This window comes from Merops nubicus, unplaced genomic scaffold, assembly GCF_000691845.1.
Source record: "Merops nubicus isolate BGI_N331 unplaced genomic scaffold, ASM69184v1 scaffold9126, whole genome shotgun sequence".
Taxonomy (NCBI): domain Eukaryota; kingdom Metazoa; phylum Chordata; class Aves; order Coraciiformes; family Meropidae; genus Merops; species Merops nubicus.
Genome location: NW_008612894.1, coordinates 1 through 25,843, shown reverse-complemented (window position 1 = coordinate 25,843; position 25,843 = coordinate 1). Strand labels below are relative to the sequence as shown.

General features: G+C 40.8%; 1 protein-coding gene across 1 annotated transcript; it reads right to left on the bottom strand.

Moving 5' to 3' along the window:
* Nucleotides 1–516: 516 nt before the first annotated feature.
* On the bottom strand, nt 517–24,986 carry HSPBAP1 (HSPB (heat shock 27kDa) associated protein 1; the record flags this gene model as incomplete). Its single annotated transcript, XM_008941697.1, has 7 exons — nt 517–1,112; nt 1,316–1,426; nt 5,000–5,083; nt 11,433–11,604; nt 15,169–15,305; nt 19,296–19,480; nt 24,801–24,986. Coding segments are annotated over 7 exons (1,430 nt in total), but the record flags the coding sequence as incomplete, so codon positions are not given.
* Nucleotides 24,987–25,843: the final 857 nt, after the last annotated feature.

Below are 25,843 nucleotides of genomic sequence, written 5' to 3'. Positions count from 1 at the left end.
CAAATTATTTTGTGGCAGGGAGGAAGGAGATGCACTAGTGAGTGTTCTGTCTCTTGGCTGAGGTTAGGTTTGTTTGAACTTACTATTTCTAATGTGATTAACTGATCATTTATTGACCTTCTTGCTTTAAATATGGTCAAGGGCTGCAGCCTACAGCAAGACAGTTTATCTTCTCCCATTCTTTGTACCTGTTTGCTATGCAACCATGTGCCAGCACCTCCTCCTCCCATCCATTGTCAAGCCATACTTGTTTCACAGCTCAGAGCTGTAGAACACTCTGAAGATTTCATCCATGCATCCTGGTGGGAGTATAACTGTGTGTGCTCTGTTTCATTTGTAACTCTCGGGGACTCTGACTAAACACACCTTTCTCTTCCCAGCTATCATTAACCAGTTATTCTTCTTTCAGCTCAATTTCCATCTGCCACTTAACCATTAACTGTGTCTATACCTAAAAATTATTTGAAATGAAACATTCAATTATTACAGAGCTTAAACACCCAGAACAAGGCTGCCATTTGATTTCTTTATTTCAGAAATGATAAAGTACTCTGGCATTAAACTCTTGTTCTCTCCAACAGCAGCTGAGCCACTAAATTAATGACATGTGGATTAACCAAACAGTCTAGCAAATCATTGGTAGAAAGGGTTGTGTTTGAGGGGTTTGGGCTGCCGTCTGAATCCATTTGATGTGCAGGCATTTCATAGTTGTCACTCATTACCAGTTGCTTCCTGGTGCAGTGTAATTTTCCAACCTGTCCTCCTTCATTTGCATGAAGAAGATCTCTACTGTCACTTCCAGCTGCAACTGCACCCATTGAGCTTGCTTCTTGAGACTGTGGTAAAACTTGAATAAGATGAGGCCCAAAAGGTATTTTCTGCAGCTTTTCTGCTTTAAATGTTGAAAAGCCAAATTCGTGAGTTAATCCGCAGCCCTCTAGTTCAAAGCCAACCTCCCTTTTCCTCCTCTTGCACGAGGTGCTTGTCCTTTGCTCTGCACCAGTGCTGCTGGAACATGCTTGCTCTGGCACACTTGCCTTTTGACGCTTCAAATATGCAGAGACTGCTTTATTCAGGTACTGAAGATTGATTTCATGGGATGTTGCTTCAACCTAAGAAAAGACCCAGGATACGCTCAGTGAAAAGGAGATAGATACATTTCAGTTCAGCATTGCACAATTATCCTTCATGAATTGTTTGCTGCATGAAGGGAAGGAATTTAAAATTCTTGGGCAGTAGGAAGACTTGGGGAGCTAAGCAAAATGTCACTAATTCTGTGTTATCACTGCTATAATGGGAGCAAGAGAGGGCTTACCTCTGTGGGATTTAGCCAGAGATCTCCATCACCAGGATTTTCTGCTGATTTTATGGCACATACCAGTGTTCGAGTTATTGCTTCTTCTACACGGGCTACATGATCTTCATCCTGCCTCAAGGAAACAAAGTGTGTGGAGACAGGTTAGCATCTAGGTCTCTGCACAAAGCTGGAAGATCTTGGGAAGAACTAAATGGACAGCCTTTGAAAGCCATACTCATGTATGTGAAGTGAGTGAAAAGCTTCAGAATTGTGATGCTCCCACTCAGGCATGCAGCCCCCCCGTGGGTAACAGTGCAGGCTCTGGGGTGACTACTCATCTGAGTAAGGATTTCCAAAAAATGGATTCTGGTGTGTGTGAATATAATTTTTTCCCTTATTTAGTGTTCTGTTAATTGAATCTGGTGCTTGAAATTACAACGCAATGTTAACATTTAATATATGCATTTACATAGCTCTTTAGGACCAGGAGGATCATAGAAGTACACAGCAAATTTTATATATCTACATATTATTTCTAATTAAAGTACTTAAAACACACAGGATATTACAGCAAGGCAGTGACTATCTGGGGGCTACAGATGCACAAAAATGAGTCTTAAGGAAGTGCAGGAAATATTTTATCATGTAACAGTGTTCTGCCAATGACTTTTTGCAGGAATGACCCAGCCAGCAGAAAGACAAACCAGTAAGTGGACTGTATTGAATATGGAAAAGGCATTCCATGAACAATTGCTGGGGGTACAAACAAGTCAATTAGTTCACATGCAATTGACATTGTCCCAAATGATCCCAACAATGACATTGCCCGACCAGCAACAGGCAGAACAAAGAAAGAACCAAGGTTTCCCATAGATGGAATGGGAAACAACCAGGTCAAGAGATTAAACACATAAGATAGGGGTGGCCACATGGCCACCTCTCACCCTCCTAGCCCACGTTTGCAAAGGTCCAAGCTGACCAGGCCCCAGTTCCAGGGAGAGTCAGGAGGTCCTTCCTCAAACCAGGAAGCTCTGTTAAGTACATCCATTTCACAGACAGACACTCCTGACTCCCTGCCAGTGGTCCCAGCTTTTATCCCCAAGCAGACACCTGACCTTTGTCAACTCAGTGCGGGACCCCTGGGGCTCATTTCCCTTCTGGCTCTCCCTGCAGGGCCGGCCGCACCCTGGGGGGAAGCTATAAGGCAAACTCACCTCCTCTTTACGAAGGGCTGTGGGAATCACCCATATGTCAACCTTAACTCAGGGCTCAAAGCCCAGCATTTCAAACAGCAGCCAATATACTACTGCAGTTTTAAACATCAGCAGAAGGAAAAGCTTTCTTCTGAGAGCTCTCTTGCAAAACTGGAAACTAAGTTGTAACCAGCTCTTTGTCTCAGGCCTTTGCTTCCTGCATCATCCTCTCAGGCAGCTGCCTACTAGCTAGTTTAGCATAGCAGAAGAAAGCTTATAGGGTCTTTTTTAGCTTTCTTTCCCACTTAACTGAGTTTCTTCTATTTGGAAAAAGAGAATCAGATGCTCCAAAGAGGATGCGTTGTTTAGTTATTCCAACAAAAAGAGCCTGGGAGTGGCTACATAAATTTGCTTTTTACTGAGCTGCGTGGACACACAAGCTTTGGAGGAAAGCTGTAACCGAGTCAGCTCACAGCCCTTAACTGCCTAATTGTGGCTTCTGGGAACACCTTAAGCAAACCATGCATCTTGCTAGTATGAGTGTCGAAGGCAGCAATTCATCCTGGAACCCTGAGCAGAATTTGGGATAGAAGCTGGGGGAAATGCTCTTAACATTTGGTGACTTTGTGTTGGGGGCTTGTTATACAAAGCCATTAATAAGCCAAGCATCCAGAGTTTGGTGTCTACATGTGGACATTATTTAAGGTGTTGCACTCTTGGTATTCATCCTGGTGTGTTGAATAAGACAGAATAAGAATAATCAGTACAGGGTTAGGAACACAAGAAACACTGAATAGCTTACATCCAGCTGAAAACAAATTAAACTTCTACTCTAAAGTCTTGTGAATATAATTAATGATCTCACCATGACTACAAATGTTGCTTGATTTGGTAATGAAAATGTTCTTAGTGTTATCTTTTAGCACCCATATCAGAATTTATTTTTATAGATGGATTTGCCCAACACCTGACAGTGCTGCCAACATCAGCTGTGGGGTTAACCTTCACCTGGGTTGCAATAGCTACACTTGTCTCTGGCAGCTTTTGATAGTTGGAGAAGGGGAGGGTGTATCATTCATTAGAAAGACTCAGCAAACACTTCTGTTTATAATGCCACACCAACTACTTGCTCTTGCTGTCACCAAACAGGATCTTAGCGACTTCTACAAGACTTTTATGACCAGAAAGGCCATGGAATTTAGATCCATTATGTGTTTTTCTTGCAGCATGCAAGAACAGCAAGAAATGCAATAGCCAATGCATCGTGCAGGCACCTGGGAGCTACCAACCTAGCACAATGGATCCAACCCTGACCTGCTGCTCCAGAGAGGGTCCATTTGTGAGGCACGGCTTAGGGCACAAGTGTGTGTGTTGACATCATGATCTTTCCAAGCTCAGGCCACACAGCCAGTTTCTCTGAATTACCTCAAAGGCTGCTCAAATTTAAGGCAGGCTTGAATTGTCGCTCTACAACACTGCTGGTGTTTTCTCTGGCACTGGATGCAGCCTGACTCTACTTAGGGCAATGTAAGAGCTTGGCATGGGCACTGTACTTAGGGCTATAAAACCTTGGCACAGGCTTAGGGCCTGCTGTCCTTTCGAAACACAGTCTTGTCTGGAAAATTTCCCCACAACTGAAGCACCTAACTGAGTTCCTCTACTCTGCAAATGTTTGGTCTGATGTTGGTATGAGAAATGCATCATGTGGTCTTTCAATAGTAGCTGAAAGTATGTGTTCATTTCCCTGTACATTTCTAGTCTAATTAAAGGCTTTTTTTAAAAAAAGAAAAAAGTATTTTAGCAGGGCAGTTTTTGAAGGTTATTTCAAGGGATCTTATTGTTTTATATTATGATAGGTTTAATGACACAGCAATTTGAAACAGAAAACCTTCTGCAGCATAGAGATGATCTAGTTAGATGACATTGCTCACTGCAGGGGGGTTGGACCAGATGACCTTTATTATGTCGCTTCCAACCCAAACTATTCTATAATACCCCTGGAACTATCCTGTACATACTGGTTAACATGAGCAAGAAAAATCAAAGCCTGGGGGAAAGAAAACCAGTTAATTGGGAAGATCCAACTCCAGGCAAATCAAGACTATCACAGAAAAATGAAAATTCAAAAACCCTCAGCACTTACTTCCTATCAAATTAATCTGATTTAAGTTCTCATTTGGCTTTGCATGTAAGCATGTGCTTGAGATGAAGTTGCTGGTTTGTCATCTCCTGTCCAGCACAAAGCTAGTTAGCCCATAAACTGGACATGAAAAGTTTAGCTTGTATTTGTTTTCCTGACTGAGGTGAACCTGAATGTGATTTCTGCTCAGCTGGGGCTTCAGATTTTAAACCGTGGAAGACTCTTCTGGAGAAATTGTATTCACAAGGGCTCTTCCCTCCCCAGCCTCTGAAAATAGTATACCAAATAGAGCTGAACCTGGAAGGCAAGGGATGAAAGCTCATGCAGACATGGAAGTGCTGCATCCCCATGACATAAACAGGAAAGTACCATTTCAATCCAAGAGTTTATGCTGACAGTGATGGGATCAATGGATTCCACATAGTGCCACCAGTGCCTTGGAACGAGCAGGACCTGCAATTGGAGACATTGTATTAAGGTACTAGCAGAAGCCTGAAGACAGATAAAGGATTTTAATTAAGGTAATGTGGGATACAGAGGCAGAATCAGGCAAGGAGTAGTGGTGGGAGGTGATCTTCATCTGTTTCTTCTAAAGAGCCCTGAGAAAAGGCTGAAACGCCCACTCTCTCCTCCCTTTGTATCAATACTGTCATGTAAGAAGTGGACGTGATCCAGAACTACCTCTCATCAAGACTCCTCCTGTGAAGCAGGATTGTAACCTTCTAACTGCTCTGGGTAAGCAAGGTCTGGCTCTACAAAGGGAGTGCAGCTGGTGTAGCAGTAGAGCAGGGCTTTAGAGAAAGTCTCAGCTAAGCAAGAATTCTTTTGTAGACTCACCAGCTAAGCAGGCTTTCCAGTTTCTTTAGAAGTACTGCCAGCTGGCCTCCCCAAAAAGCAGGTATCCTAATGCTCATCTGGGTGATTAACAATATGTAGCTTTAATTCTGGTAAATAATCACCAGTATTGAACTTGTTGCTTTTTAGTAGATAGGCTTTTAAAAGAAGGTGTCCCAGAAATCCTGACAATCTAGTTAAGATCAGAGCTTTACAACTATATCAGGATGATAGCTGTGACAAAATTGATTCTAACCCATGGCTTTAATGGTACCAAGACATTAATGTTGTTTTGATGATATAAGACAAGCTTTACAGATGAGCTGAACATTAGATTAGCATGGAGCTATCAGGAAAAGCATAAAAAATGGTTTTTGACAAGGAATAAAAATGGTCAGTGACATAAAATACACACTTCAGAATGGGGAAGTGAAGCAGTGATCTGTATCTGAATTGCAGACAAGTCTCTTTCCTGATAGACACAAATTGCTTAAAAGAATGTTCTGCTACCTAGATAGCCCTGTGCTTCATTATATCAAAACAGAGCTAACGAGAAAATGTCTGCACAGGAAACAATGACTGTGGCCCTAGTCCTGCACACACTTACAGGACAGTCAGAGAAGAGTCATTTTTGGGCCAGAGGAGAAAATGTTCTCCACAGGATTCAATTTAAGTAAAAAAAATCATTGGCTCTCTAAAGGTCAAAAACATTTGGAATTTGTACTTTAATCCAGTACAGCATACAAAACAGACAAGGAAATCAGTTTGTGGAGGACCATTATTTTAAAAATATCACCAATTAGTTGCTCCTGACATCTAAAAGTGTACAAAACCCTACACAGACTGAAGCCAAAACATGCTTCCTACACACACAAAGTTTCAGAATGGTGCTTTTATCACAGAAAACTACACTTTCAATGAAAAAATGCAGTTACATTAGTCCCAATTAGTCACCTGTTAGCAAGTGTTTGTCCACATTTTACTGACTACAGAATCAAACAAACCCAAACACATAAAGGGGATCTTAACACTGAACTCTGTTAAATAGTCTGGGTGCCCCCCAAAAGACAGGGCATATCGATGAAGCCTGGAAAACTGTTATCCAGCAGAGGGTGGCACAGCTTCTGGAGGATGTAGCTGTTTTCAACAGTGGGGTCCTTACCGTGAGACCTGTGTAGGAAGAGTGAGCTTGTAATATGCTGGAGAAGTGGATGAAGACATTAGGGAATTAGGGTATGGTGCAGAAGGACTATGTAGTAAGGGAACAAAAGCAAGAGGTAAATTAAGGGAGGCATATAAATGTTTCAGTAAGAGGGCCTGCCTGGAAAAACAAGATGGAAATTAGGAATGGAACGTGTTGGCTCAATGTAAGTCATGTACAAAGCAGAGACAGTCTTGCTTTGGAAAGAGAAGGCGTAACTGGGAGGAAAAGCCAATGCCCCAACTAGTCCAGTCTTTTCAAACCAAAGAGGAGACTTTACTTGCTGCAGGTTAAGGTTGAGTATTTCCACAGCTGGCACTGTTTGCTGATGCTGTTTATAGAGGAGCTACAGAGCTGTGACTTGGAGGCAAAACAAGTACCATAAAGACACTTCCTCTCCCTCTTATTTTTGGACAAACTTAGGCTTGTTAAAGTAAGAATTTACAGCAGCAAAAAATTGAAAATATCAAAAATAAACACTTTAAGGAAGATGAAGAAATGGAAAAAAGTAATTAAACCCCAAAAATACAGCTAGTAAGGGAGAAGCAGAACAAACAAAAGACAAAGAAAAATCCAGCTGAGATAAGTAGAGTGGGGTTCTTCTACCTTTACAAACTAGTATTCTTCTAGCTTTGCAAAATAAAAAGAGGAAAAAGAATAACAAAACCCCATCACCACCACCCCTAGCTATCAATTCTATAATAAAACTAAGCAGGCTTCCTTGTTCATGAACATGGGACACAGATTTAACTACATTTCAGTAGGAAATGTGAAAGTGAACCACAGTAAAATAACACACACAAAAATGCAGCAAATATTTTACAAGAAAAATGTAAAGTGCAAAAGAAAGACAGAACCATTCCAAGCTAAGAGATAATCTTGTGTTAGCCCGCTTTCTATAGAATATATCTAGATTTTTGGGCTGGGAAGAGACTAATCTAAACAGCAACCAATCAGATAATTTTAATATTTATGCTAGTGATAGGCAAATATAGCAGATGAAGCCAAAGTAGGACAGAAATCCCAGAATTCTGATCTGTAAGGGGAGGAAAGAGAACAGCTGGGAGAGCAAGTGGAGCAATGCTGAAGACTTGTACAGCACAGAGAACAGAACAGGTTTAAATTCTCAATGGACACGATTAACTTGATACAGTGCAAAGGTAGGGCAAAGGTGGAACTGACTTAAAAAGAAAGCATAACCTGAAGTGAAATATTATACCAAGGAATTCCTGCTCATTAAAGGAAGACATTTGGGTAAATGCATGAGAAAAGGAAGCACCAAAGAATGCCAGTGCGATGGGAAGAAAAGGTGGAGGGCTAGCAGGGGACTCAAGCAAATCCCAGAGCTGCTTGAAACCCTGACAATGAAAAATAAATAGATAGATGCACAGTCAGATCTGTGGAACACCACATGAGGACTTTGTGAGAGTGCTGCCACCCCAGGTGGTGCCTGGCTGCCCCGGTGCTAGGAAGGTGCTTCTCACCCTGCCTCCCTCCTGAGCTGATGTCTTCCCACCTGCTGAAACAGTGCTGAGGGCCACTGATGTCAGAAACACAGGCACAGGGAAAAGCACTGCTCAGGAAGGGAGTGGGGCTGTTACCTTCCTGTGTCCATAGGGACCCAGGTGAGGGACTGCGGGGAATCTCAAGGAAGAGGTGGAAAAGAATTAGGAACTGACAGTTTTCACCTTTGGTTTGCTTGACTTTTGGGGACCTCATGGAGTTGTCTATCTGTGTTGCAGGCTGAGTGGTGTTTTCATCGCCCAGTTCTAGTGTAAATTCAGCTCCTGGACTTTTGTGCCTCTTCTGTGATGGAGATGATAGTCCTGGTGTCTGGAGGTTGAGCTGGGCTGTCTGCCTTCTCTGTGGGGTGACTTGGAGCCAGGCCTGTAGTCTCACCCATGAACATTCTTTCTTTCTTCCTCTCCCAAACCAGTTATCGACTATGAATAATGCTGCAGACAGCTCTGAATTCTCCTTTACTAAAATTAACTCTCCCTCAACAATGTAGTGTTTCACTACTTACACGTAAGACAGGGAGGATGAATTGCCTTGTAGAGGTGCCAGGTCCTTCCCACTGACGGCACACAGGACATCTGTCCTCAGTGGGGTTTAAGCTGAGGGTAGCAGGTCTCACCCTAACTCTCTTAACCCTTGTCCTGAAGTGTAGGGTGGAATACACTAGAACAGACATATTTTACCTCATTTGTGCTCTTTTAAGCAGTATTTGTATATTTGTGAAAACAATCAAGGTGTCACTAGAAATACTGCAGAATTTATGAACAAATAAAATACTAATGCTTTGAGTGAAAGTTCACTAGTTCAGTAAGCACAAGTCCACCAGCAGTCAGCCTCCTGCTCCGTGCTTACCACTCAGCCTTGCAACCATCACATAGACAACCAGGTCCAAATATTTATAAGGAGCCCCTACACTTGTGTGGTAAAACTTGAGCTTGTAACTTTATGAATATAGTCATGTATGTACAGCTGCAAACTCTACAGTTACTCATCTGCCTATTCAAATAAATCAGATACGTAAATGTTGTTATAATTCGTACCGAGAACAGATCACTAAATGACAACCAGAAGCTGTGTTAAGATCTCTGTGGCAATTCAGCCCACAGTCACTGGTCAAGTACAGGATGAAACCTAATAAAACCTGAAGCCTCAGCCAACTACCTAAATCCATAGAAGAAATTCACCTCTGAACAATACAGTGAAAAGGCACAAAGAAGGCAATCGAAGCATGCATTGTGCATTGGTACAACGTTGCAGGAAAGAATCCTGCTTTAAAGTCTTAAATGGGTGTAGAAAAACAGCTTGTAGCAAACAACGGCCAGAAGGTGGCATTAGACACATGGAGTTTTTGATATTCAAAGCTGCACTCACCCTACATGCAGTTGCTCTCCTGAATACCTAAGAACACCTTTGTCTTTATTTTTCAACCCTTTATTGTTACAATATATAATCCAAAATGTTCTGCGTACCCTCTGGGGAGGAGCAGGGAGGCTATGTTTAATCACAAAACAAAGCTGGCTGCAAATTCTGCAATAACTGTGTGAATTCTACATTAAAACCACTACTAAGCGTGTATTAAGATTGTTGTTATTTAGGGATCCTCTCCCTCGTTAACAAAGGAGTTCTAGATCATTCCTTTCCATCAAACAGCAGCAGTCCCCAGCCACCTCCCCTGTAAGCTTCTGGATGAGATGCTGGAAACCACCACCCAAAAGGCACTGATAAAATGGATCAAGGCAATGCTCCACTCCTCCATTGCTGTCTCTGTGTTACTTTCTCCCCAGAAATTCAAACAATATATTCTTTACAGCAATGCAGAGAACTTGTCTTACTGAGCTGGCTCAGGATCTTTATTACTAGCAAGATTAATTTGTAATTGCTTTAAGTCTAATTAAAATTAAGATCATATTAAAGGTTCACTATCACACTTGATCATTCCAGAGGAGACGATAAATTGAAATAGTGTTAGGGAGCATGGATAATGCAGTGCTGAATGGATGTGGCATTTTTATCAATAGTAAAAATTTGTTCTTTAAATTATTGAACACTGCAACCTTACAAAGTGCAGAATGTGAAACTAATCATTTGCTTTAGGAGTATGACTTGGAGCTAATGTAGTGCAAACAATGAAGGCTGATCACAGATCCCAAATTTGCAACTGTGCCAGCAGAAAAGCATACTCTTCGTATTTAAGACATAATTTCTTGTTGGAAACTACTATCCTGGTCCAGTCTGCCATCTCATTAGTTCAGAGGAGTGCCCCTCATTCTGCCTCCTCCAAAATTCTCCTCCAAAGTTAGCTGGGTTAGCAAAAATCCATTCTCTAAGTTGTTGAAGGTGACCAAATTTTTTTTCCATCTGGGGGCAAGGTAACACTCACCCACATTGCTGAGCTGGCAGGTTAAAAGAGGTGACAAAATCTGGTAGGAGAATGGTGAAAAGGCTCTAGAAGTGGCAACTCCACTGTCTCAAGTGGCCGGAGCAACGACCGTTGGCAAGGTCCCTTGGCAAGGCCTGACAGTTTGAGGTGCGCAGGCGCGCGTCACAAGGACACGCGCTGCTGAACAAACGAGAAAGGGTAATTCAGACAACAAACACAGACCATCCTCATTCAATGAAGAAGGATCCTATCCACGGCAAGAGACTATGAATTAGGAGTCACAAGTCCTGCTCTCATACTGCTGCTGTCTGTGTGACTATAGGCCAGGCACTTACAACTAAACTTAATAATACCTCACACCCTTGTAAAGCACCAGGAAACCTCCGGATGGTGTGTGCTCTAAATGCAAGTATCAGTATTACAATGCTCTGCTATTAAGGCAACAAGTTGGGCAATGTTCCCTGGTGAAGGTTATTTACTATCAGAATACGAGCTCCTTTCCTGCCTTTACACGCTTATTAATCAAATACATTTTATGGAATGTATGGGTTTCAGAGTAGTCAGGTTGGAGTACTGTTCAAGAAAGTTTTAAAGCAGACAAATTGGAAGTGATTGCTAGAACTGTAATGGAATTGGGCAGACAATTGAACTAACTCTCCAAATGTTTGTGGGTTTTGTACAAAAATGGCTAGTAAAATAACTGTGAGCAAAGGAAGGTCCTGTGCTGAGAGAAACGTACCAAGCCTGAGTGCAGAGAGGGAGGGAAGAGGGAAGTTCCACAGTCAATGTGTTAAGATATTCTAGCCCTTGATTAGCCAGTTAAATAATTCATTAGAATTTTTAATGCAGAGCTTGTATGTGAATGGTACCTGTCCTGGACTGAGTGTAACGACGTGAGCTGTTGCATTCCTAAATTCAGGAAAGCGTTTCAGATCAGGGTTGGCAACATTGACTTTGCTGAATATGCTGGATTCCTCATAAGGGATCCTAGTGGGATAAAGGAAACTGGTGTCACCAGGTGGGAAGAGGTGCCATCTTTTCCTGAAAATAGAGAGAAGATAAAAATGTATTCAGTGCGTGTCAGTGGAAGGAAAAGAACTAAAGGCAGTAGCAAGGTTTTCAATAAAACATAAATCTGCCTCACTGTGTGACTCTCCTATGCAGTGAGAACACAGGCAGTGCTTACAGGCTGTCTCCTAAAAGCGTTTTTAAAATATTCCACTTTTTAATTTTTTAACTGAAAAGATTTGCAGCCTCTCACAAATTATTTTTAAAAGGCAGATAAAACATAATTAAAAAAAAAAAAAAGCTCTTCCATCTGGTTCCTCCTTCCTCCCTTTTACAGAGCAACATGCAGCATTTACAGATGCTCAGAGCATTACAAATGACTATAAAACAGGGGAAATAGTTTTGTTAGAGACAACATACTTTCATTCATTGAACGAGTAGCTGCTGTGCCCACGTTTTGCCCCTTTGGTGAGACCCCATCTGGGGTACTGTGTCCAGCTCTGGCATCCTCAGCACAAGGACATGAACCTGTTGGAGTGGATCCAAAGGAAGGCCACAAAAATGACCAGCCTCTCCTGCAAAGAACGGCTGAGAGACTTTGGGTTGTTCAGCCTGGAGAAGAGAAGGCTCTAGGGAGACCATACTGGGGCCTTTCAGTACTTAGGAAAGACAGAGACAATATTTTTATCAGGGCCTGTTGCAACAAGACAAGGGGTGATGGTTTTAAACTAAAAGAGGGGAAATTTAGACTAGATACAAAGAAGGAATTTTTTACAATGAGGGTGATGAAACACTGCTCCGTGCAGGGTGGTTGGACTAGATGACCTTTAAAGCTCCTTTCCAACCCAAACCATTCTATGCTTCTATGTTTGTTTTAAAAGGAGGGCAGTGTGCTTCCAATGGTAACAGTAAAGGAGTAGGGACATGATCTTCTCTTTTCTAGCCTCACCTACAGTACTTATTTGGCTTTTAGTTGCAAAACTCCTTGTTATTAGCAAAACTCACCTTGATGCTCCTGTGCTACAGATGGCATAAACAAAAGCATCCTGAAACACCTGTGGGTTTTTTTGTGTTATCATTACTAGATGATGAATATGTGGCTTGCATGGGCCACTGGGGTTAAGAACTCACTGGTGCGACTAAATCTCAGATGGAGCAGGACTGGATCGCTCTGCTCTTGAGGGCATTTGTGTTCCAGGTTGCTCTCTATGTACCCAAAGAAGCAGATCAACACACAGCAGTCATGGCCAAGCAGAGCTGAGACACAGGCCGTCTCAGGAGCTAATGTTTCTACTTCACTTACGCAGAGCAGATCAATGAGAGAAAAAGGAATGTGCTAGAACCAGTGGTGCCAGTTTTATGGGTACTATAAATGAAGTATCTAAGCACATACATATGTTATTTAGAAATAGGAGTTTTATATGGTAGTACTTTAGGTGATGGAAAGAAGCACAAAGGGAGAATTTATTACCTTTAAGACGTGCCAGACAATCAGTACAACATTGACCCATGCACTAAGCAATGGAAAAATAAAGGCAGTACTTTACAGCCCAGTTGGACAATTTGAGCAGCTCTCCTCTTTGTTTCAGACTTTAGCAAAATCTTTTCTTTTTGTCCCTTGCTTTGGTACTCCTTTCTTTTTGCCTACCACTCCTGGTTGCCACTTCTAAGTCACAGATCTGGAAATGGGAGAAAAGCAGCCAAATGGCACAAAACCAGAAGAAACAAGAATAGCAGGGTAGCCAGAGCTGTCTGGGTACAGAGGGAAGTGCCATCGGCCGCTGACATTTCCCAATAATTACCAAAGCTACTGCTGGGTGCAAGCACAAAAAATAGTTCTCCTGAAACTCTAATAAACTGCAGCTTTATTTTGCCCTCCAAACTAGAGCTTATGAAGGGGTAGAGAATTACTAGGTTAGGAGGCTCGTGGGTTAATCCTGCAGGCTTATGACAAAGCAATATCATGAAGCAAAATATTAAGAAGCCCCAGGGATGCAAGGAGGAAAGCCAAGATAGCAACAAAGGGCTAAGGAGTCGTCCCTGGCAAATCTGTTTAAGTTTAGCATAAGCTTATATTCTGTTAAAAAGAGTGTCTTCTTTGTGAGTCTCAAAAGGGAATCTTTCTGCTCTGAAGAAGCACAGGATTCACACAGTTGTGGAAGTTTGCAATCTATTTATAGGCTTTGCTCAGAAGAGGAAAACAACTTTGTCTTTTCGGGCCATGCAAAGGCTTTAGGCTTCTTTCCTTGAGAAAAACAATTATTTTGTTCTACTGGAGGGGGAGGAAATGTCTTGGGAAGGCAGGCAAAACTGCTACCTGGTGCTGGAATTCTGGCTCGAGTTCAACACCTGAAGGTCCAGATCAAAGAGGCAGGGCATGTCAGGCCTGCTGGATTACTGTATTTAGCATACCCAGTATTTAGGTGGATCCTTAGAAGATATTTAGGGATGTAAGTCTCATGGTTTTAAATGACATTTCTGATTCCTAAATACACTGTCTGAACTTCAATGCACAATGCTTACTGATGCAACCTGAAGTCTACAGGACTGGTTGCAGCAAAATGCAGTGCTGAGGGGGGCTTCCAGAGTGTCTCTGCTGCATGTTCACAAAAGGATCTCAAGGCTGTTTATAAACATGAATGAAAACCTGGCTGAGAGCTAAACAACATTACCCTTCTTACAGATAAGATGATGACAAATTCATATGCCTCAGGCCTTAAAGGCAGTCTACTTGTGGCACTGCTCAGTACAGAAGTCAGCATGACAGACTCCCAGTCTTGCATCTTAATCACAAGACCACCGTGATTTTACTGTTCTATAAAATGTCAGAGTAATTAAGCACATTAAAATCCCACTGGCAAATTATTCCATCCACTATATGCTATCAAACATAAAAAATGCATGCAACATGGTTTTTTTATCTAGCAATAATAGATAACAAAAACCAAACAAACAAACAAAAACAAAAAACAACAACAACAACAACAACAAGAAAAACCTGAGGCCAATATGCAAGGAAAGGAGAGAAAAAAAAGGCTGGGGGAAAAATGAGACTGTATGCAAACAGGCAGAAAGACAGCAACAAAACTATATGCTCCAAAATTAGTTTGGAGCTTCCAGTGTCCCTTTCAACTTTGCTCACAGCTGGCTGCTCCCATCCTGATGTTCCAATTTAAAATTAATTCTAGCAGGCTATTAGAGACTCTTGCACAGAGAATATAGTAGAAGTCTAAAGTAGTTTATTTCTGTTTTGTTTCTCAGCTTTTTATTTTTAACTCTTTATCTCCTAATTCCAAATTCCTGAATTCATAACTACTAGGAAGTAGTAGTTTATTATTGAACCACATAACACACAGATAAGGAAAGACCTTCCACGAAGAGAATAAAATAAAATTGTTACCTCTGTGCCCCAGTAAAGCTCCAACCCCCCAAAGTTCTGCCATCTCCTATAGAACTGTGCCAATGCTCTTCAGTCATTGGGGGCTCAGAAGACTAAAATAATCAGGACCTACAAATAATACTCAAAGAGTCCAAAACTAACTTTATAGCACAGTACAACTTTCTGATGGATTTATTGTATGTATATGCATTTGTTACCTTCCTTGTACTTGCAACACCAAGTTGCAGCCATAGGAGTCCAAATGACAGGGAGTGTTTGCTCCTTCAGAACCAATCCACAGCGTGCTTTCCTTCCCACTTCTTCCAGGAAAACCAAAGTCAGACCACCTGATATCCTAGAGCAATGGAAAGATTATTTATGTAAGCTGTTGAATGGATTCACATCCTACACTCAGCTCTTTGAGCCTCTCACCTTCTGCCTCCACTGCTTAGTTGCTTTTTATCCACTGCAGCTGCTGGTCTTTGGTGGGGTTCCTGCATGCACTGCCTGTGTTCCTTCCTTCAAAATTCTCTCTAGCTACATTTATTCTGCTGAACTTTTTTTCTCTCTGACCTCACACCCTCCGAGGTCTCTGTCTCCAGTCTTCATCCAGTCTCTCATATCACCCCAGTTACCTGTTCTCCCTGCAGAAGGACTGCCCAACTGCCTGTGGCCGCAAGTGGCTTCTTTTCCAACACTTTTTTTTCTTCACTCTTAACCATCCACTCAAGCACAGGATACCTTTTAGAAAAATTCTGACATACAGCATTTAAAAATCAAATGAAAGAAAGATCCCTATTCCCTTTTCAAACCAGTTTGATAATCCCCATGGCACATTTGCTCTCTGTTTGCTCCTGTCTCAGCTCTCTCCCTGTATTCTGGAAAGGCAACTGTGTAGGCAGTGAACTTAAGCTTGATTACATGGTGAGAAAGGGCAGAACAGGTATGCATGTGTATCAAACATGATCCTGGAGCTTTCCAGTCCATTGACCCTCCCACAAGAGCTGGAAGAAAGGACAGCGAGATATTTTTCAGATAGGTCAAGGGTTTTGCAGGATGGGTCTGCACAGCTTGGCTAAAGCTTTCCCATGTTTCTGTAGCTCACCCTGCCATCTACAGGGCCTGATCATTTGTTATTGGAAAGCTCTTGAAGTATACTGGCCAGAGATACTGGTGCCTTTTGGCTGGAGCCCCAGACTGAGCCTTAGGAAACAGAGATTCAATTCCTGGCTTCCTGATGGTCTCAGGCAAATCACTTCATCAGTGAGCTTTATTTTCCCCATCTTGAAAAGGAAGATAACAGCATCTGTTCCGTTTCAGCGAAGCACTTTGGGGTCATTCACATCACCTAACTTTAAGAACCTAATTTAAGCTTGGCTCCTGCTCTTGTCAAAGCACTCTCAGTCACGCCTTGGAAAAGCCTCTCTCTTTCTGCTGCCTACAAAGAGAAAAAAGGAGTCTAGCCTCCTAATTTAAGTATGTAAGCTAGCTGCTTGCAGACAGGTGGATGGCTATCCTTTTTTAAGATCTATGGATGAGGAAAACTACAGCTAGACATTGTTATAAAGATGACTTCACCATGACTCTGTACCAGGAAACCCTCAAAATGAGTGATAGCCTTCACAAAAATTAGGTGCTACTAAAGATTTTGAATTTCAGAGTTATTGATCTTAAAGATATCATTTGAAAAAAATGCAGAAGTGTAATATAAACATTTGTCAAAGGCAGCAAAAGATAAAAAAAAAAAAAGTTGTTCCTATAGATTTTAGCAGCTATAAAATTTAAAATCCAATACAACTATTTCAGTGATAAAGTTAAGCGTAACTCCATCTCTACACTTTAATCTCACACCTAAATAGTTTTTGTATTTTGTTACAATTTAAGTGGAAAGAAAGCACACATAATCAATATTAGATTTAAAAGAACTTTTTGAAAATGCTGCAGCTGTAGTAAATAGTTGAAGTGATTATGGGTAAAATAGTTTTTAACCAATGAGCTGAGAAGGAACTCGTAGGATTACTGAAATCTTGTCACAGTGGGTTCCTTTTCTACAATAAAACGCCACGGTAAGGAGAAATTCACTAAAAGGTGTTCCAGCCATAACAGATGGCACATTACTTATGAATTATATTTATTTCATTTGCTGCTTATAATGAAGTTAATTTGTACCCGTATGTCACTTTAAAAGGTCTCATTTCTATTTAAACTTCACGTATATATCTTGTTTCTGATTTATATCTCAAATTCTGTAATGAAATATCAACCGAACAAAAAACGTAAGATGCTAGATACTGCTCATAGATTAGAATAATGGAATCATTACCTTAGCCCACACAACTGTAAATGATAAACAGTGCAATCTAAATTTCAAATAACTTCTAAATGGCCCTATTAATCACTATAAATAACAGTGCAGTTGGCCTTCTTTTCCCCTTCAAATCACCTTACGTAAATCTAAATAAAATCTAAAGAGAAAAAAGGGGTTATCATCAAATTCACACAAGAATGGAAGAGAATTTCTACAAAGATCTCTTTTGGCTGGTATAAATTGTGTAGCAGTGTTTCAACAGCCATACGAGTCTGGAGCTGACAGATGCAGTTCACTCCAATGCCTGTGAAACTGGCAGATGACATACACCATATTTGCTTGCATAACACCATCGATTTTTTTCCTTCCCTGATTCTGCTTTAAAAAAAAATCCACGGCATGACCATTACGTGTATCTATTCTAAAATTGCAGTACAATCTGTTGCTTGTTATAGGTCAGGTGATAAGGCTGTGGCATGACACCTGCCCAGAAATGCAATCCCTGGAGCTTCAATTTTGTTCTTGAATTGGGGAAAGGAGGAGGTAGGAAAATGGTTGTTTCTTTCAAGCGTGTTTTTATTGACTGAATAAAGCACCACGCTATTCAGGTCTTCATAGCTGCTACTACCTTGTGCCATGCAACACAGGAAAATGCTGTCTGTTGTGGCAGGAAGAGAGAAGACCAAGGCAGGACCATGGATACAGGAAGTCACTCAAAGATTTGGGGAAGCCTTAAACATTCCTTGAACTCCCAACTTGTTTCAAACAACGTGATCTAGCAGCCCAAGTTTATGTGATCCTTGCATTTCAGTGTGCTTAGGAATGGTGGAGAGAAAGAAAGGTCGGATGGTCGCTGTGGCCAGGCCTTGCCTTCTGACCCACAGAACAATGGGAAAGGAGACAGTCTGAAAAAAGAGTGAGCACTGGAAAATACAGATTTTACCAGTATGAAAGAATATAATACATATAAGGAGCATGGGAAGTGCTTTCTGAGGAAATAATTAATTTGAGGGACCTTATCAGTTCGTACTGCCTCTTATTCCAGAGATACACTATTTGCAGGGAATTATGATTCCATCTTCACATTTGAAAGTATAGAAATGAATAAGGCTTCATTTACTACTCTTTGTCCTTTGAAAAAATACACCTTTCGTACAGCTATCCTTAATTTTGCCCTCTTAACAATTTGCAAAGAGAAGTAGCAGAAAGGTAGATGAACCAATACATTGAAATAGCAGATAGACATGGAGAAAGTAAAAGAAAATACCCTAGGTAGGTGTCCTAATACCTGCATTTGGAAATTATTATGGATTATGCAATTCCGTGGACAGGTTACTTCATGTGTTTTACTGCCTCCACAGACAATCAAAGAATAATAATCCTGCAGACTCAGAATCTCTCCTCTTTGCAAACAGTTACACTAATCTAAACATATTAAGGGAAGGAACTGTATTGCTCCAGAAAATGAGCCACAAAGCAAAACATGGAGCAAACCCACATTACAGTCTTGTTGCTACAAGTGAACCATGCCATCAAATCCTGTCTCCTGAGTGTAGCTGTTAATTTGGGTACCATTCGGGTGCAAGGTGGTTCTGGGTCAGCAGCAGGGTCTCAAGTTTGCACCATGTCAGGCTTGTCTTCTGCCTGTCATCTCCACAGCCAATTCCCACCTCGCTGCCATACCTTCAGCAGAGGTGAAGGGAAGGTGTTTCACTGCAAAGGTCACACACGACTCAGTGCTCCCCAAGCTTGCCCAGTCACAAAATGATGCTGGGCTAAATAGGAAGGGGAGTGATGCCAATCTAGTAGCTGTTTTTGTCACTTGTGATGATGTTTTTAAGCACATAAGGAGACAGAATTTTAGGTGCCTGCTACTTAGTACTAGTTCTCCACTAGCCTGAGAGCCAATAGGTGTTATCTGAAATTTTTAAAATAAAAGGCTAAAGGAACAGAGAGGTGAGAGCTGTAGAGGTTTCAGAAGTTACACTAGGTAATTTGCAATTACTAAACTAGGAAGAGATAATTTTAATATTTTACCTGGAAAATTTCTGGCTTCTCTTCAAATATTCTGGCAATGTATTTGTAGTCAGCATAAGCCCAGTATTTGGAGTACTCGTAACAACTGAATGGTCCAGAGAGACAAGAAAGCTGCCCACAACTCCAAGCCAAAAACTCTTCAAGTGTAGCCTTCACATAGCTACACGTGGTTTCAAACTGGGGAACTAGAGCAACACAAGAAAAGTCAAATATTAGGTGAGCACGGAGCACAGAACCAGGAAAAAATAATACACAGTTTCTCTCACAGCTCTGGTTAAATGCAGCATGAGATATGAAGTGGGACTAGGTGGTTTGACTCTGGTCAATAAAATGGTCCTTATCACCTAACTCATAATTAAAGTCTGAGACTATTGTTTTTTCATTAAGGTCTAAGTGAATAGCTGTTACCTTGAACTTGCTGTGAGGGAAAAGCACACCAATAGTCACTGTTGCTCATGTGCAAGGCGCTCTTCAGAACAATAACTGAATAACACACCCAGTTCCCTAAACAGCTGAGAATCTGTCCTTTGCTTCACCTCCTTTCTTAAGTGTGAGCTGCAAATGTGCACACAAATATTTGTGTGGCCTTTATTTTGTCTCTGTGGATTTATGCAGATGTACTCCTGTTCATCTTTTCCTTTCCTTAAAGCAATAACCAAATCAGCACAGTAATGTATAGGAAGCAAATTATGGAGTCACACGTGTGCCAAGGATCCCTCTAAAAGGCTGCGTGTCCTTATTTCTCATTTGGGACTGACAAAAGCATATTGCGGTGTTCCTTGGCAGAGGTAAAAAGTATTTACCAGCAGTGTTTTGTTCCCATCATGCTTTGGTCAGGCTGACTGATACAGCCTTTCTGCTCAAGGTCAGGTCCCCTGGAAAGTCTACAAGATAAGCCACATCATAGCATACTTTAATTGTGGTTAATCAGAGATCTTCACTTCCCACAGCTGCTAATTGTGCCAGCTTCCAATGTAAAAAAAAAATAAAATATTACTTTACTGTAACTACTACCGGGAAAAAGTGACTGCAGCCTGCATGAATGACAATGACAGAGCTGTGATTTAACCTTGTGTAACTTGCAGAGAGCTGCTCAGAAATGGGATCCTTTCACTGTTGTGCAGCAGCAGCCCTTCATTCTTTACCGCTCTCATTTTGTTACCGCAGCAATTCCCACAGAGTCTCACGTGTTTGTTCTGATTCCCTTTGGGAGGAAGAACAGCTTTTGCAAACCTTTATCGCTATCATTTTGCCATTTTCCACTGTAGTAGCCTAGGTAGTGGTTCTCCTTCCCCCCAATATCAAATTCATTAACTAAAAATGTCAGATAAGCCTCCCTATTCAGCAGTCCGTAGCCTGGGTCTGTGCAGAAGGGCTCCCTACCTGTAACGCATACACGACATATAAATCACCAGCAATAACCAGCCCCCTAGATCTGACTCCCTGTGTTCAGTCCAACGCCCACTAATGCAATGCGCATCACCTTACTAAAAGATAGTCTGATGGAAAAATTAGATAAAAGATAGAAGCAGTACTGAAGCTGGCTCAGTACCTGTATTATTTTGGTGAGAACAAAGGGTGCTCAGGACACTGCCTATTTTCCAAGATAACTCAGGAGCAAGAGTTTTATAGGCAAGAAATACGTTCTTTCTACTGTACAGTGTATTTTGTTCTGAACTTCATTTTAAAAAATCCAACTGTGAAAGGCAAGATTATCTTCCAGGATACAATCTCCTCGGGCCAGAGTTCTTGGTTTAATTTATAACTTGTTCAGTACCAAGGTGTGGGTGCTCATGGAAAAATAAATAGTAATAAAGGATTTATTTGGGTAATCTAGACAGATGGCTTAGATGGACTTGTACACTGCAACTGGGGTGAAAATGTTAGCAGTGGGCAGCTGCAAGCAAGAACTTTATTAACCAGTTTCCTAATACTTAATGACTAAAAGCTGAAGGTGTTCTGTAATTGATAAATTGCAGATTAAGTCTAAAGTAAGGTACAAATGCTGTCTGAGGCTATATTACCTGAAGGAATGATGATCCTCCTCTCTCCCACCTAATGCCAGAGTCTGAAACTGGAAGGAGGGACAAAGGGAAGAAGTACTTTTTGGAGGAAGCTTCTCACTTCCTCAGTTAAGGTTCGGTCTTGACAGACACCAAAATCTGTTCTACTCAGAAAGACAGTATTTACAATGTATACTAAGGGAAATGCGGAAAAAAAAAGGATAATAGCCTTAGAAAACACCCTAAAGCTCCAGTAAGAATGCAAGTGAAATGTCTTCTCCATTTCTTTAAAGAAAATACCCTAAAGCTCCAGTAAGAATGCAAGTGAAATGTCTTCTCCATTTCTTTAAACTTAAATCAAATGTCTATTCACAGCTCCTGGGGGATTAAAATTACTTAAACAATCCAAGCAAGGAATAGCCATTTAATACTGTAATGAACCACAGGCACCCTTACAAACCAAAGAACTGGCCATCCACGTCCAACTCCAATAACCACCTCAGATCTCGGCTTTATGTGACATTGATTCAGCACATGGTGTTTGTACTGTATTTTCAGCCTCCTATTCAGCTACCGAGTCTGTGGCCACCTTCGCAGTCCTCTCTACATTAAACATCAGAGGCTTGAATTCTTTTGCCGTCCTTAGTGGCAAAGCCTCTTGGACAGATGTCCAAGTTGCAGCCCTTTTCTATTCAGCTGTGTATCTGACAGCACCAGCTCTATCCAGCATCTCTAAATTTCCTCCAGAGATCTTGTGACTCATAACCGATCAGCATGACAACCTCTTGTCCTCTCCAGCTTCTTCACAGGAAACTCATTCTTTATTCATTTTACTACACAACTAGTGAAAACAGTCAAAATAAGAAACATCTGCATAGAGAAGACAGTTTTGTGTAAGCTTTGCTCTTCCTTAGTAATTGCTGGTGTGCTCCAGGTAACCATCAGATAGATGAGCTATAATGCTGCATTTTCTCTGCCAGAAACTCAGCTTCTGTAGCTGCTGCTCAACCTTTATCCCACTTCAGAAAAACAAATCTTTTAGCATGGCTGGAACTAGGTGGGTGGGGATTTCCTGATTAATAGCACCTTCATTGTGCTTGTAATGAACACTGGTACTCTCTCTAGAGATATCTTATCTCTGTCAATGCTTAATACTCTGATTGTATTTTTTCTGCTCTACCAGACACATATTGTTTAGCTTGTGTAATCGGACAGAATACTATCAAAAACTCAAACTTATATAATTCCAGAAACTCTGAAGCAGCCATTTCACAAGTGACATCAAAATATACCTACAAAAAAGAGAACAGTTTCTTTCTTGTATATGTTTCTGACTCAGTGTCAGGACTGGTCCCATCTATTCTTAAGGCAATTAATCTGTTGTAAACATGGGAACAATATCAGAAAGATCAATGCAATTTTAGTTGTATTCTCCTGTTGTTTTCTCTAACCACATCACTGCCTCCATTTCATATGGGTACATTAGCATCAACAATAGTAAGAAAGAGAGGCTCTCACTGAAAGAAATGTTAGGCATGCAAGAGTGCGACCAACCATCTTCCAAATGACTATGGCACATGAAATGTACGAGATCATTTCTGAGATGGCATGGCTAATGGCTTCACTAATATATCCTTTACAATGCAAATTTTTTATAGCATCACAGGTCTCATCCAGTTACAATATAACCCCTGAAGGCTCTACCCATCTTCTCAAAGACATTTCTAGCTCACATTAGTATATAATGGAGGTTCCTGCAGACAAATGATTGCTGCCTAGGGACTGATGCCTTTAGGAAAAAGCAAAATGCAGATAGATGCAACTTCAAGATACAAATTCAAATCCACTCTATATCCCTAGTGACTACAAGTTATTGTGAAGTGAGGACTCTTGCCTACTTTGCTGGTAGCATCAGTCCATCATTTAGCTACATAACACTCCACCAATCCCATCAGAAGCCTTCCCAGTTGGCATACCCATTTGGCCTTCAAAAAGTGCCTACTAAGTAATGGAGACTAGGATCAAAATCTATCCTTTTACCTGGGAAGTCTTGTGTATTACAACTGAGACACTTTAACAAGATATCAAGGAGAATGTTATATATATGCAACATCTTCCCTACTGGCAATGGACTGCCTTTCACATCCAGTGCAAGAACTGGCTGATACCTCATCAAACTATAGAGATATTGCTGTGAAGATGTGTGCCAATGTATCAATTCTATGCCTCAGTTGTCCCATCTGTAGAAAGTGAATAAACTACATCTGTTTTGCCAGGAATGGCATAGGAATCATTAATCCATGGTGGTAAAGTGCTCAGAAATCCTAAAATGCCAAGCATTTCCCCTCTAACACTTCTGTTTCATCACTCCTCTTGCAAAAATTGAACAGGAAATAATATGGTCACAATACCGTGAAGAAAGCAAGTTTCACCCAGTATTGTTAAGAAAGATAATACGATGCAATTCTACTACTTTTATAGGAATTAGTAGACTCCCATCTGGAGTCTTTGTGCAGACCCTACGTTCCAACAAAGAGGCAGTCCAACTGAAGAAAGTCAGAAGAACAGAGAAAGAATAGCTAGGTGGAGTCTAAAACACATTACTTATATTGAATGCTTTTTAAGAGGTGGGTTTATCTGGCCTAGGGGGAAAAGAAACACACTGAAGGGAGACGAGGTATTTTAGGTGAAAGGAAGAAAGTACATGGCAAAATGTATTTTGGTGTGTGGTTGGGAGGGCAAAAAATGTACAGGGCATGAATAAAGCAATGCATAACCTCTAAGGTGGCTAACTGATTATCACCTTGGAGCATGTTTCCTGTATCTTTTCTCCCTGGTATGAAAGAAACGTCATCTGTGGACAGACTATAACTAGTATTGTGTGGCTACAGGCAGAAATGAAATTGTAGTGTTTAAAATCGAGTGCAAAAATTGTCTTTCTCCCATGGCATGTTCTAGATGTCCAAGGGAACCTGGCGGGTAAGAGGTGAAATTATTGTACTGGTGTCAAGTAATTTTCTTAACGCTTTGTGCTTCTGTAGCATCTTTCATCTGAGGACCTTAGAGTATTGAAAACCACCACAGCCTTATAAAACCTCTAGAGGAAGGTGAGAATCACCACCATTTTTGAGATAAAAACCCCAAGATAGCCTGGTTAGCTGGCTAATTTAATGTACTTGAGTTTATGGATATGGAAGTTCATCTCACATGAACAACTGAATAATATATAAGACCAAGGCCAAATACACACACACTACAAAGCAAGGAAAGAAAACTGAGACGCTTGATTCTTATTATATGTTAGTGTTATCCACCATGCCTCTTCCTAAGAATAAACACACAAGTGAGAGTTCCACTGTTGGCCAAATCCCATGTCCTAAAAACAAAGCCTGCAGTGAAAAGCAATACAAAAGAGAGTGAAGAGTGATAATGGAGATGCATAAGACTGCAGAACTTAGAATAGAGAGTTGTGGCATATAATACCCGTCTATCTGAGTCTTACCTAAGTCCACTGTCTTCAGACCTAGCCTAAACTGGATTGTCTTTCCATCCAGCATCGCAGAAAGGTATTTTGCATCCCAGTGCAGGGCTGGCCAGTCACCAACCATATTACAGAAGACTGCAGGTTGCTGTAGAGACATCACAATTTCCTTGGTTTTCTCAGGAGTAAATGGTTTTACATCTTCACCTATGTAAAGGAAAAAAAAAAGCTGTAGAGACATGATTTATGATACAAGAAGTGTTAGCCACCACTTCACACAGCATAGGAAACATTAAGAACTAACAAATCTTTTGTTTACGGTTGACTGTTTTATTACATTTTTAGATATTTTTAAGGTCAAATATCTAATGCAAACACCAAAAGACCATTCTTACACTAAATTAAATTTTAAAGCAGTGATTTAGCACACAAAATGTATGGAGAAAAAAAAAAGGAAAAAAGAAAAAGTATCTGCTTAAAATTTTCACTTGTAGCTTAGGCAATAAAGCAATGTAGTTAAACTGTTTAGAATTAGGCTACCAATAAAAAAACTTTACAAATAATATCCAGAGTTTAGAGAACGTAAACCTTATGAGTTACAGTCTCTCTGCACGGGATTCTCTCCAAGAAGTGTAACACATTGTCAGAGATAGCAAACCAACTTCCGATGCATTTGATTTAAACCAATGAGCAGCAGCAAAAACGAAACAGCGGATATTTTTAAAGTGTTTTAAAACTTCACCTATGGAATTTCAAAAAAGCAAATTGTGCCAATCCAAGAACAAAACTAACCCAAAATTTCCATTTACCCCTTTGCTCTTTGGAGATTTATATGCCCCATTGAAACTGTCAAGCTGAATTTCTGGCAACCTTGAATAAACTCGGCACTTTGAGAACAACTTTTCTTTAGGGATATATTGAGAAGGAAAACCTGATTTTTTTTTTTTTTTTTCCCAATAACAGCTCCATAGAGCTGAAGCAGTGGACTACAACTTCAGATCATAAAAAAATCCATTCATTATTTTAACCTCTATTGAAGATATGTCCTGGTTCTGTGTAAAAAG